Below are 12693 nucleotides of genomic sequence, written 5' to 3'. Positions count from 1 at the left end.
ATTGTCCTGTGTTTTTTACATAAAATTGTTTATTTTATGAGCTTGTACAAGTGAGAAGATAACTTGGAAGTCAACTGGACAGTTTCAGTGCACTGCATATATAGAATTGATACTTCAGATGTTGATAATTTAAGGTATAATACTTGTGGAAATTAAACCAGCTACTTTCACCATGCCTTTCATTTTTATCTTTTCATATATTTATATGAATTAGTTGTACATATCAAAAGTGTAGGATTATAGAAGTATTGATATATTGGCTAAATGTAACTTCTAAGAAATCTTTACCTAATGGTAATCCGCTTTGAGTTTGAGAAATACTTGAATGAATATACTATATTGCTTTCTGTGTAAATTTTTTTCTGATCTTTCAAGGTCTTTTTTTTAACAAGCATTTAATTTAAAATTGTGTAAGATAAGGTTTATAATGCAACCCTTTCATTTCCATGTTTCTGAAAACCTTACGAGTATTATGCGTAGCACCTTTGTTGTCATAAGTACTTTCTCATTTGGGGTGTAAAAATAGGTCTATGAGAGATTATACTAATCCAAGTGATATATATGGTAGGTGAAGGGCAAAGCTTGGAATGGAAATAGATCCAGAGTCCTTGTTGCCCCCTTTGTAGGTTAGAAGTGTAGAGATATCAGATTTAATGAGTCAGTATTCCAAGTAGGCAGTTATTTTCTACTTAATTACAACTAAAATCAGAGGAGTCAGTGTTCCAGATAAATGACTCGGTGCATCTCCTTGATTCTTAAGTTATTAATTCTTTGCATTCCAGTGTATGAAAAAAACCTTCAAACTGATTAAAGGTGAGCCTTGAAAAAAGAAGCCCGTAGAAAAACAGATGGTCTTTTCTTCCTGGAACTGTAGCTTTGGCTTGATAAATTGTGTGCAGTAAAGTTTTCAAAAAGAGGTATTACATTTCAGTAATCTCAATTTCAGAAACATTCTTCCAACGTTTCAGCACAGCTTGCCAAAGTTGGTGTCTCGAGGGAGCACTTCTCTGCTCTTAGCTGTTGCTGCAGTTTCTCATCTGACATCATCAGAAACTACTGACACATTCTGCAGTGTCAGTTTTCAAGGAGAATTTCTAATGGCATTGACAGTTTCCTGCGTACTTGGACAAGATAGGACTTCTCTATAGTACTTGTAATAGATACGTACAATTTATATTCTTGCCTACTCTCAGTTAATAAGGAATAGCATTGGAAGCAATACACCTTATGGTGCGCTTGTGTTCAGCATGTGCTATGGAGTACATGCTGTTTGAGTAGGTACAAAGGAACATAGACACAGTAGTGTCAGGTGACCACATAATGACTAGAAGATAGTTGCATGGTTTGAATTTGTTTCTTAATAGTTGCATTTATAAAAGTTTTGTTGTGACATGAACCAGGAAGACTTCACTGGAAATTAGTTTGTGTTTTAATTATGGACAGTTTGCGTATGTGTGATGGGCTTGCAGTGATATTTGGGTTTTAGTGGTTAAAAGTGCCTCGACATCTACATGAAAAATAAATTAGAATTTGGGTTTAACTTGAGCACTCTCAGATAAATTGATGGAAAAATGGGAGGCTAACCAAAGGGGTTAGTGTCAGTGTATGGCTGCTATGTGAGATGATATTAATCCTGATTTTGCTTAATGCAGATGGAAGAGATAAACAACACCATAATTCAATGTATGCAAGTGTTGCAGGCACCATTGATGGATGTATCTTGAAGATGTACATTTTTGAAAAGGCTCACTGAGACTGTGAAAGCAAAGAATTGTAACTGGTGCAGACTGGGGCAAGAACACGTATGGCAAGGATATGGTGATGAAGGAAAAAGAGGAGAATAAGCAAAGCTGGCAAACCTGCAGCACGTAGGAGCAGAGATAACTGAGTAACTCTGTCCAGATCTTAAGCTCTGTATTCAAGTTATTGTGTGGTTAACGTTGCTCTTGAAAGAGACTGCAGGATGTAGGAGCTTTTTAGTTGTCACTCGTCTGATCACTTGTGTCATAGCTTTCAAAGGCTCAAGTTAGGTTTGGCCCTTGTTCTGTTAAGTGCTGGGGAAAAAAAAAATCAAGACTTGTGCTCTATTTCAGCGCTGGGCATAGCCCCACCAATCTTTTACTGCATGTCAGTTGATCCATTATAGCTGTCCATGTGTGCGAGCTTTGCCTGAAGCAAGCTCAAAGTAATTTGAGTCATCTTAGTTTTCAATGAAGCAGGGCAAACAACTCAAATTATCCTGCCTTTGCCACGGGCTAAGAGCATGCACACCGACAGCTATGACGGATCAGCTACCATGAAGTAAGATATTGGTGTCGCTAAGCCTAGAAAATTTTAGCACTTAACTCAATTGGAGTATGGTTAAAGCAGCCCACTACGGGGAGTCTGTACGCATTTACAACTGGCGTGGAGTGTTTGTGCTGCCACAGCTACTTCTGTAGGGAGGGATATAAATGCATCACCAGAAGTGTCTCGGTTCAGGTTATAGCTGGATTTGCATTCAAATTCTTATCGGTAGAGCATATTGGTTTAAAAAATTAAGTGTAACCTGCTGAACTTTCTAGTATAGCTTATGTCTCAAGTATCTTTGTTATGTTAAAACAAGCTGAAATGAGAGTTTTGAGGAGCTGTGACATTTTGTCTTCTAGCAATTCAATTATGAGCTGCCAGACTTAATTACCTTGGAGTTGTTATCCTACGTGATTTTTAAAGTAGAAGTTGAAAAGTATGCTCTCTAATGGAAAGCACAATTGTTATTCCACCAGTTGTTCATGATGAAGACTCTCTTGAAGAAGTTGTAAATGTGAGGAGAGGATTATTACTTTGAAGCAAAAATGCATCTTAATTTGGCTGTGACTCTACATGCATTTTTTTGTGGGGAAGACAAGACTTAGGTGCCTGTTTCCCAGCTTGGCCCTTCCAGGAGGGGCATAATAGGAATATTTTCAGAAGTATACCACAGAAATTCTCCCAGCTCTGTTGGGGGGCAGGAATAATACTAGCCTGTCTTGCATTAAGACCATCCTTATACTTTCTACATAATAATGACTCCACTTTCTTTCTACCCCCTTTGCCTCTCCAAAACACACATCACAAGAGTGAGATCAGATGCTAACCTTTCTCATTCTCCCCATTTAATAAACAAGTGGTGAAGAGAGCGGTGGTTTTGTCCAATCTCACAGAACACGTAACAGCAGAATTAGGATGGCATGTTTTCCCAGTTTACTTTTCTTTGCTGTTATCAGTGGTTATGCGCCATCTCTACAGATTACATTAAATGTAAGAAAATCTTTTAATTTTCTTTGGGTTATTAGACATAAAACTATCTAGGACACCACCACCCCCTAAAATGGCTGATTCTAATTGAATTTTCAGAAACCTGTTTAGCAGTCTATCTTGATGAAAACTTAATAGTGTATATACATAATAGCCTTAAGCCCTGGCTTCCTGTGTGATTTTCTGTGTTAACATCTTTTCAATACCTACAGATCTTTGAAATAAGGAACATTTGGAATTGTGTGGTTGTTGCCTTGTGGGTATTATATGCAGCAAAACACTTGGAATAACAAACTGTTAATGGACCCAATTATTTGTATGCAGTGGGATCATGCGCTTCCGAGTGATTTCCCTTATTAAGCCTAACCGTCTGGTTCCCTGTTGCCTCAAAAGCCCTGATCAGGACCAGACCCCTGTTGAATCATTTATTGATCTTTTTTTTTGTTGGGGGTGGTATAATATTATTAGTTGTTCTGTTACATTGCTATAGGAAATAGATACCATTTTCTTTATGTGTATATGCTTGCTTTCAATATCAGCCATAATATTCCTCTTACAGAGATATGACATTTTTGGGGATATTTAATTTCTGAGGTACTTATGGAAATATGCATAACATTGTGAGACAAAACCAAATACTTTTTTTTTTTTTTTTTGCACAACCCGCCTCTTTCTCTCTTTTGTTCATTGCCACCTCCATCCCTAGTATCTACTTACTCCCAAATTATCTTTGCAATGGAAACACACTTAAGAAATTTCAGCTTCAAGTGTTATTTTCTTTTAAAGGATTTTGAGGTGGGGAAAATAGAAGTGCAGGGTCTTACGAGTTTAAAAAGCTTTATACTTGCAGCTAGCATGTTTAATACAATGTTGCAAATTCTCAACCTGCATAAGCTGTAATTTGCTTTATCCCCAAGGCAGTAAGGAAATTTTTACGTACAGCACATTTCTGTAGTTCAGTAGCAGGCTTTCCTTTTTGTGTAATACTTTTTTCTGTATAATGCTATATCCTGATAGAAGGACATATTAGCGTGTATGTGTACCTGAGATTTGGACCTACCTTTTTTGACTTTTTCAGCTCTGAATAGTTGATTTAAAGGTCAGTGTGGCTAGCTGCTCTACCTGGTAGGTTTTTGCACTGCTGTTTTGCAATTTGGAACAAGAGCTGTGCAGTGTGCTGCTTTTTGTATACTTTTTCCAAGCAATGTTAGTTATCCAAAGTGTCAACTCTTACAAGAAAACTATTTTAGCAAAGAAATGGAATTACATTGCTGTGATGTCTTCAGTTTCACTGTTTCTCTGCCATGTTTTTGTAAGCAATGATTTCTCAAGTATCTGCAAATGAAAAGGCAACCATTTTTCCCCAATCAAGTAAATGCTGCCTTTGCTAGGAAATTTCCTGTTGCCCGAGAGCTTTTAGACAACCAAAAATGCTGTGCAAAAAGAGCAAAATGTAATTACTTGTGTTGAGCAATGTGTTGACCTAGGCTTACCGCTAATTAACTGAACAGCATGTCTCACTGCAGGCTGCACATGAGAAGGTACTTCCTTCTGCTGCATATTCATAAATCTTGCTGATTACCAAAACCTTTCATTTTGCCCATTACTCTACTGAATTCCTGCCGTTTCTCATGCCTTGGCTTTCTTACGTGTTGTTTTTCCAGCAGCACAATGCAGACACACTGTGGAATGGAAATCAAAGTGAGAACTGCTTTTGCTTTGTTCAAAGACATGCGTCTACAAGCCTGTGCTGGGTTTCCTCTCCTGCTTGAATTTGGTGGGGTGGTGAGATGTGTAAACAGCAGCATTCTCCCCCATCAATGCACAGACCAGGGGTTTGGTTGAAGGCAGTAATTCATATTTCTGTTGCCTTCTGCTCAGGCTTTAAGGTATCCAGTAAATGTGGAAGATTCTTCCACTTTCATAAATGGTAAAATAGTTAGGTGCAGTGTGCTGTGCTGGCGTAAGTGGGGAGGAGAATCTGTGTCCTTTACTATTAGTCATCTGACTGTTAAATAATCTGTTCTTATTTGAGCAGTCAGGACTTTTATCTAATTAGATATACACTTAAAGATAGAAAAATTATTCCAGGAAACTGGATATTATCTATTGGAAAGGTTAGAAAATCAAACCTGTTGTTTATTTTAAAACCTAGATGCCTCTGAGCTTCCCTCTCTCTCTCTTTCTTCCTCCTACCTGACACCCTGCTGTCATTACATTACTGCCTCTGTTTAATTTTTCATAGCCTGTATATAACACCAGCACTTAGGACAGGAATGGGAAACTACTGCACTTATTCTGTGCTTTGAGGCAGTTCAGTCAGGTAAAATACAAGCTACCCAAGCAGCAGCTATCTTTCTTAGTAACTAAAGGTGTTTGCAATTTGATGTTCACAGTGCTGTTAAAAGAATGGTTGCTAAAAAGAGTTTACGTGCAAGTTTCCATATAATTTAAAGCCTTGTGCTGCAGGAAGAAAGGCAGGGGAGAGGGTGGGATCTGGCAGTGAGGTTTTTTCCATGCTTTCTCCATTATGGACCAAACCCACTCTTCCTAAGGAGCTGCTGACCTGGGAAAGTATCAGCAGGCTTCCCAAGTGAGCGTTTACTTTGCTTCTCGTTTCCCTTCTTTCCACCTACAGACTCTGCTGCAATGAGAACACAAGAACTGAATAATTTAGGCCTGTTGTGTGATACCACACGATGAAATGGTTTAGCACAGTACAGGTTTTGCATAAACTAATTTAGGCATAGTCTAGAGTACATAACACATAGAAAATGTCTGGGCTGAGTGGTAAGAACAACTGGAAAAATCCAAAACCACAGCACAACTTTCCTAATCTTTATGTGGTTTTCCACTCTGTCACATGGAGCATCTACATTGTAAAAGGCATCTCTGTTTCTGCTTAGAAGGCTTTTTTCCTTTGCTGTGTCCTTTCTTTATGAATTTGACTTCGGATGAGGTATGATAGAATATCTCAAGTTGGAAGGAACCCATAAGGTTCATCAAGCCCAACTCCCTGCTCCTCTCAGGACTACATAAAACTAAACCATATGACTAAGAGCATCGTCTAGATGCTTCTTGAACTCCGACAGGCTGGGTGCCGTGACTACTTCCCTGGAGACCCTGTTGCAGTGACTGACCACCCCCTCAGTGAAAAACCTTTTCCTAATGTCCAACCTGAACTTCCCCTGACAGCTTCATTCCATTTCCATGTATCTTCTAGAGGAATGGAATGCTTTGGCACCATTTGGTATCTGGCAACATTTGGTATGAAAAGATGCCCTCTTTGTATAACACGATGACAAGTATGAAAATGAAGCCCTGATTAGTTCAATTTAAAATATTGGTTTTGCCAATTGTTCATTGTGGTGAAATGTCTTGTAGCGATAGGAGATGATGAAATGCCAGTAGAAAGCATAGTTAAATTACTAAGTTATTTTTCAGTGACTTTAAAGTTTAGCTTTCTTTTTTCTGCAAATTACTTGTTTAAACGTGGTAGCTTCTCTTAATAAAGCTGTACTGATACTTTTTGACATTGCAGATGTGGGAATGTGATATGTGCATAGATGCACATAAAATGTTGCGGTCAAAGTTTTTAGTTTTGTTTGCAGAGGGTTTTTAACAAGTACAGCGTGTAAATTTGAAATGATTTGCTGAGACTGCATTCTGGGCATTTATTTTCTGAATACATATAACCACTTTCAGTATTTGGTTATCTGAATATCATTCATTATCTGAATATCTGAGACTCATTAGGTCCAGATTGCAGAAGGCATGTTAGTTATGCATGCTCCATCTGTTTAACTGATTTAAAAATAAAAAGTATCTCCCCCATGATACAGGTTACAAATCTTTAACAATACAATTAATATTCCTAACCAATGCAGAACAGATTATGCAGCTTGGGTAATGCATTATCCAGGCTGACTTACAAAGATGATGTAAAAATTGGTGACTTTAATGAGTGATTTTCTAGCATATGCTGCTTGTAAGATACTGCCATGAACAGAATAGAAAGGGATCCCTGGGAAGAGGAGTTGAAATAAAGTGCGAGAATAACATGCTGTAAGTCACCAGCAAAGGAAAAGTAGACTTTGAGAACTGAAGCAAAAAGGAGAATAGGAACTTGGGATGTTTTCTCTTTGATGTGGAATATCTATGGGCAGCTTTTCCAATGAGATACAAGCTAGTCAAGTACAGTTGTAAGGCAACATCATGCTTCCCTGAGCCCTGTTTAAGAAGGGAGCATCATGGGCATGTGGTGGAACTGGAGCCCTGATTTTTTTTTTTTTTTTTTTTTTTTTGTCCTGCTGTCTGAAGTAGTGGACAAAACTTATAATATTATGTGCAAATTTCTAGTATCTTGTGTAAAAAAGCCAAGAACTTTTATTGAAGATAATAGCATATGACCCCTGAGCTGCAGGCTTAGCAGCACTTCCATTGGTTTTAACTGCATTATGTGTGTCAGTTTGATGTCAGGCTGGAAATCTTCGGAGTTGTCTTGTGGGTTAATACAAATGGATATACATCAAATTTTTCTATAATCAAGTGTAAAGAACAACTTTGTTTTTTCTTATATTAGTAATGAAAATTATATTATTGCTGAGATGTTTGTCTGTAGGAACTAGCCTTCCCTTAAGTAAATCAATGTTGCAGTGATTAAGGGTGTTATAGTGAGGTCCATGGTTTTAAATACTTCACCTAATAGAATCATTTAGGTTGGAAGAGACCTTTTAAGATCGAGTCCAACTGTTACCCTAGCACTGCCAAGCCCACCACTGAACCGTGTCCCTAAGCACCACATCAATATGCCTTTTAAATACCTCCAGGGATGGTGACTCCACCGCTTCCCTGGGCAGCCTGATCCAATGCTTGATAATCCTTTTGGTGGAGAAGTTTTTCCTAACAGTCAATCTAAACCTCCTCTGGTGCAACTTGAGGCCATTCCCACTAATCCTATGGCTTTTTACTTGAGAGAAGAGACCATCGCCTACCTTGCTACACCTCCTTTCATGACAGCATTGACCCTGTTCTTGCTCTCTGGAAAGCTTTTCTAACTCTGGTAACTTCAGTTGTGCAAACCCGTAGCCATTCCAAATTTGTTTAGATTTGTTTAAATTATGCATTCTTTTGCCTCATATCAAAAACTCATTTTACAAGGTAACAGTGCTCTTAATCAGAGGTGAGGACAAGCAGGCAGCAAATAAAATACATCTAACAGTTTATAAATTATTCTGGAGTAACAGACACTGTGGAAGTATCAGAGTAAAATGTTAATAAAGGTGTATTTTTTCAAACTTTAGGTTGGGCAATGCAGGTTGCTGCCTTTGTTTTCATTCAGAGAAAGTGGGAAGATGACAAGAGTCACTTTGAAAAAATGCTGGATTATTTCTGTGACATTCGTGAACCACTACAGCTCCTCATCTTTCCGGAAGGAACTGATCTCACAGGTAGGCTGCATTTGTCATCTTCTCGTGGAATGTTCAACATGGAAATTCTCTGTTGTTTATGGGAATAGTTTTAAAAAGTCCAAGGCAGGAGCAAGACTTGAGTTCTCATGGACTGTGGAAATTAATACTAAATGATCATAGGTGCTGATTTCATTTGAGGGGCACGAGTGTAGTTCCACTGAGATGCTTTGCCAGTCTTCCTGAAATAACTTAGGTTTCAAAGCATCTGATGATTGAGATGGCTTTATATTGGTCAGTACTGTATGTACGTTGCATTAGCAAAAGTAGGTTTCAAGACCTGGAATAAATCACTTGAGTGTTCCCATTTCCTGTATTACTGTGGCAAAGAGTGCAGAATCATTTCAGACCTACGGAAGAGTGATTGAAGAGGAGAACTACTGATTCTACTAGATTTCTTGCCTAATGTTTTAAGAGAAGATGGAGATACTGACAAGTATCTGCCTCTAAGAAAATTATCTCCCTAAAACAAATGTTGACATTGCCATAAGAGTAAATCTAATGAGTTTGATTCTGCAGTATTAATTCTTAATAAAATATCTACCTTAATACAAGTATCTTATGGCATTAGTAGCAAGCTGCTAACCAGTGTTGAAGACTCAATTGCCAATAAAATATGACATTGTGTGACTATTCTGTGGTGGCTCATGCCTGCAGCATGATTTGGTAAGAATCATCCTTAAATAGAAAATCAATTGCAATTAAACTTATATGTTTTAGCTTATTTAAAAGATTTTTACTATACTTCCCATTGCAGATACTCTAAAATCCTATTTTATTGCAATGTCAGATCAGTAAGTACTAGACACAGTATACAAAAAACTAGCATATACTGCTATTTGTTCTTCTGTGTTACTGATATCCTTAAAAGTGGATATGTGTAGTGTTCAGATGCTATCACACTGTAGGGAATTGTCATCACTTGAGCAGCCTTCCTAAAAGAGGATAAATTCATTGTACATCCTTGGACTTCTTGACATGATATCTCTTGTTGAATTAGTTATTTGTATCTAAAAATAGGAAAAAAAGATGGAAATTTTAATTTTTTTTTCTTTCCTTGAATTCATGAACAACTGTCCCCTCCTAGGTCTGAATTATGAGATTACATCTTTGTATTATTTATGGAGCCAGGAGGCTCCTCCTTGGGTTGCACATACTCTTTTTCTGAACAGGTGTTTCCATCTCAAGATGACTGAAACAATTGGATTGTTTGCCATTTATTCTATAAGTTATGTGTTCCTTCTAATCCCTCCCAGTATCCCTCAGAGACAAAAGATTTTAAAGAACTGAGCAAGTTTTGTACTGCACCTTTAACAAAGGGAGTTAGCTAAGGACTGAGACAGCTGCAGTGTGTTAACACTTGTGCTGCAGAGTCCCACAGGTGGGGATGCTCCCACCTGAATGGGGAGTTGCTTAAGGGAACACAGGGGTTTCTCTCTGCTGTTGTAAACAGATATAAATTATTTTAACTAAATTTAAGTATATGCTGTTGATACCATCCACTGAGAAATTCATGCAGCCAAAATTCTTCACTGAATATTAAAAAAATTCTCTGAATATTCTGAACACAGGCTTTGGCTTTTTTTTTTTAAAGGTATTTCTGTTCTGGTTGTCCTTCCTTATGCGTGTGTAACACATACTCTTTCGACTTCGCAGTGTCCGAACAGCACTAAGTGCACTCTTCCTCCGAAGGCGCTGCAGATGCTGGTGATCGTTTCCCTGTTTGCTGGGCAGCCCGGGGAGGAAGCAGCGTGGTGGGAGGGATGGAGCGATGGGCAGAGGACACCACAGGGCACTCCTTCCCTGGGCAGCCGTGCTGGCTCCTGACCTGTTAAATTGCCTGCTGTTTAGCACTCTAACTTGCCATCCGTAATGAATGCTGCCTTGATACTGTATTTGTGCATGATCAGATGTATAGAGAAAACCCTAGGGCTTTTTCTTTGAAAGTAAATAGCTCCCTTGCTTTAATTGTTTTCACAGGAAACATTAGCTCATGTATTTTAAAATATTATGGGAGACAGGGCAAAATCCTTTGATGAGCTAATCCCGACCAAGCAATAAGTTATGCCATGTGAGAATGATAGAACATAATAATGTATTTTGTGCAAGAATTTGAAAAAAAAATGTTTGGAAAACTGACATATTAAGACCTATTGCAACCTTAGGTTCGATCTTTTAGAATAAGAAACAAACTGCAGTTTTGTTCTGAATGGTCACTTGATATCCTTGGGAACATTTTGTAAAAATAGAGGAAATGTCTCTTCTTTTCTGACCAAATTCCAAACCTGCTAATTACTTCTGAAAAAAAAAAAATGATTCTGGTACTTAAAATGGAAAATAACGTTTCACATGTACTTCACTGAAGAGCAGAATTGCTGTGTGGCTCTGTGCTCCTATCATTTTTTTTCTCCTCTGAGTGGTCACATGACAATGATAGATTTACTCTTCTTTATAAGAGACTGTGTAATGTTTTCACGTATCCAAGAATGAAAGATTTCAAAGAAATTTAAATTATGACTGTATTTGTACATGGGCCACTGCCTGACTTAAAGTTGGTGAAGTACTTTGCAGTGGATGATGCTACGTAAATAAATTTTAGAAATAGTAATGTCATAAACCCTGAACAATGTATATGCAGGCTGGATGTATAGGGTCTGAGGTAATAATTATATACTTATTTCTGATAGGTTGGTCATCTTTTCACTCTGGAGTACTTCAAGGTTAAAGCTAAGTGCATCCAAGGTATTTTATTGTAATTGCTTCAAAGGAAGCCCTAAGCAGATAAACATATAGCCAGACTTTCTGAAGCTCTGAAGAAAAAGCAACCATAAGTCTAGTGCTTCTGGAAAGCTGGAACACAACCCACCATTTTGCTTGTTCTTGGTGTTCTTTACAAGAGTCTTTATAGTAATTCTTCAGAAAGCAATAACAACAAAAAAAAATTCTGTATTGCTCTGCGCCTGTTAGTCTCATTTCCTATGGATTTGTGTCTGCATCCCTGTACGTGGTCTCTTCACTCCAACTTCTTTTTCCTTGTGTTTCCTTCCGTGTGACAATTTCTCCACAAATCTCTTGCTGCCGTCTCAGCAAGAGGCATCGTGTGCTTTGGCTTGTCCTCACCAATACCTGGGTTAACCGATGGACTGCTGCATGCTGTGCTGCAAGCCCCAGCCCACTGAACACCTGTGGAGCCTGCCCTGGCTTTTCCTGTTACTGAGGTCTCTGCTCTCGGAGACCCCCTTTTACACAGCCATTGGTTTTTCTAAAACTGCTGTGGGTCTTCATGTTCTTTGAATCTCTTGTCTCTGTCAAACTTTGTTTGCCAGGTGGCAATAGCTTCAAAAGGTAAGGGGAACAGGTGGACAGAGTGGGATTGCACAGACCTTTTTTCCTTGAGGAGCAGCTAAAAAAAACAATAGGAAAGCTTGCTAGAGATTTTGGCAGGAGTGTTGTGATGTGGATCACATACAATAGTCTGTCTAGAAGGTAACAATGAACTGCAGTTGGAATATTCTATATTCTAGTAAATATGATGTACTTTGGTAATGCAAAAAAATATTGTTCAAAAGCACTGGTAGAGGTTGATTTAACATGCAATAGTTTGAAAGTAGCACAAAGAAAAATTGCTTAATTTGTCTTAAAATATTAACTGTGAGCCTATATAGCTTTTATGGTTTCTATGCAAACCTCTAATACATTTTTTTTTTTGTTAGAGGTATTTTTAGAGTATTCATTTCTTCTTTCACTGTCTGGCACAATATCATTTGAGAGTACTTGAAGTCATAGAGCATTACATGCATACTTTTATTACAAGACACATTAAAGGAAAAGGTAGTACTTAATACTCAAATTTAGTGCACTAGTACTAGGAAAAAAAAAAAAACAACACCCGTTGAGAGTTGATCGGAAATAGTTGTATTAAAGTTGTCAGAATCAGCTTCTCAGTAGG

At 38.0% G+C, this 12693-nt stretch overlaps 1 protein-coding gene across 8 annotated transcripts in view; it reads left to right on the top strand.

Moving 5' to 3' along the window:
• Positions 1 to 12693, top strand: part of LCLAT1 (lysocardiolipin acyltransferase 1) — a 120453-nt gene that overhangs the window by 49713 nt on the left and 58047 nt on the right. For 7 of the 8 annotated variants that reach the window (XM_080408832.1, XM_080408838.1, XM_080408834.1 and 4 more), the window contains one exon: positions 8580 to 8726. The exons of the other annotated variant lie outside the window; for it this stretch is intronic. In XM_080408832.1, coding sequence (XP_080264958.1) covers positions 8580 to 8726 — 147 coding nt within the window. The remainder of the gene's footprint in view (positions 1 to 8579; positions 8727 to 12693) is intronic. 8 annotated transcript variants of the gene reach the window in all.

Source organism: Falco punctatus, assembly GCF_963210335.1.
Source record: "Falco punctatus genome assembly, chromosome: 12".
NCBI lineage: Eukaryota > Metazoa > Chordata > Aves > Falconiformes > Falconidae > Falco > Falco punctatus.
Note: the sequence above shows the minus strand (reverse complement) of the source record. Positions and strands in the feature narration are given on the sequence as shown.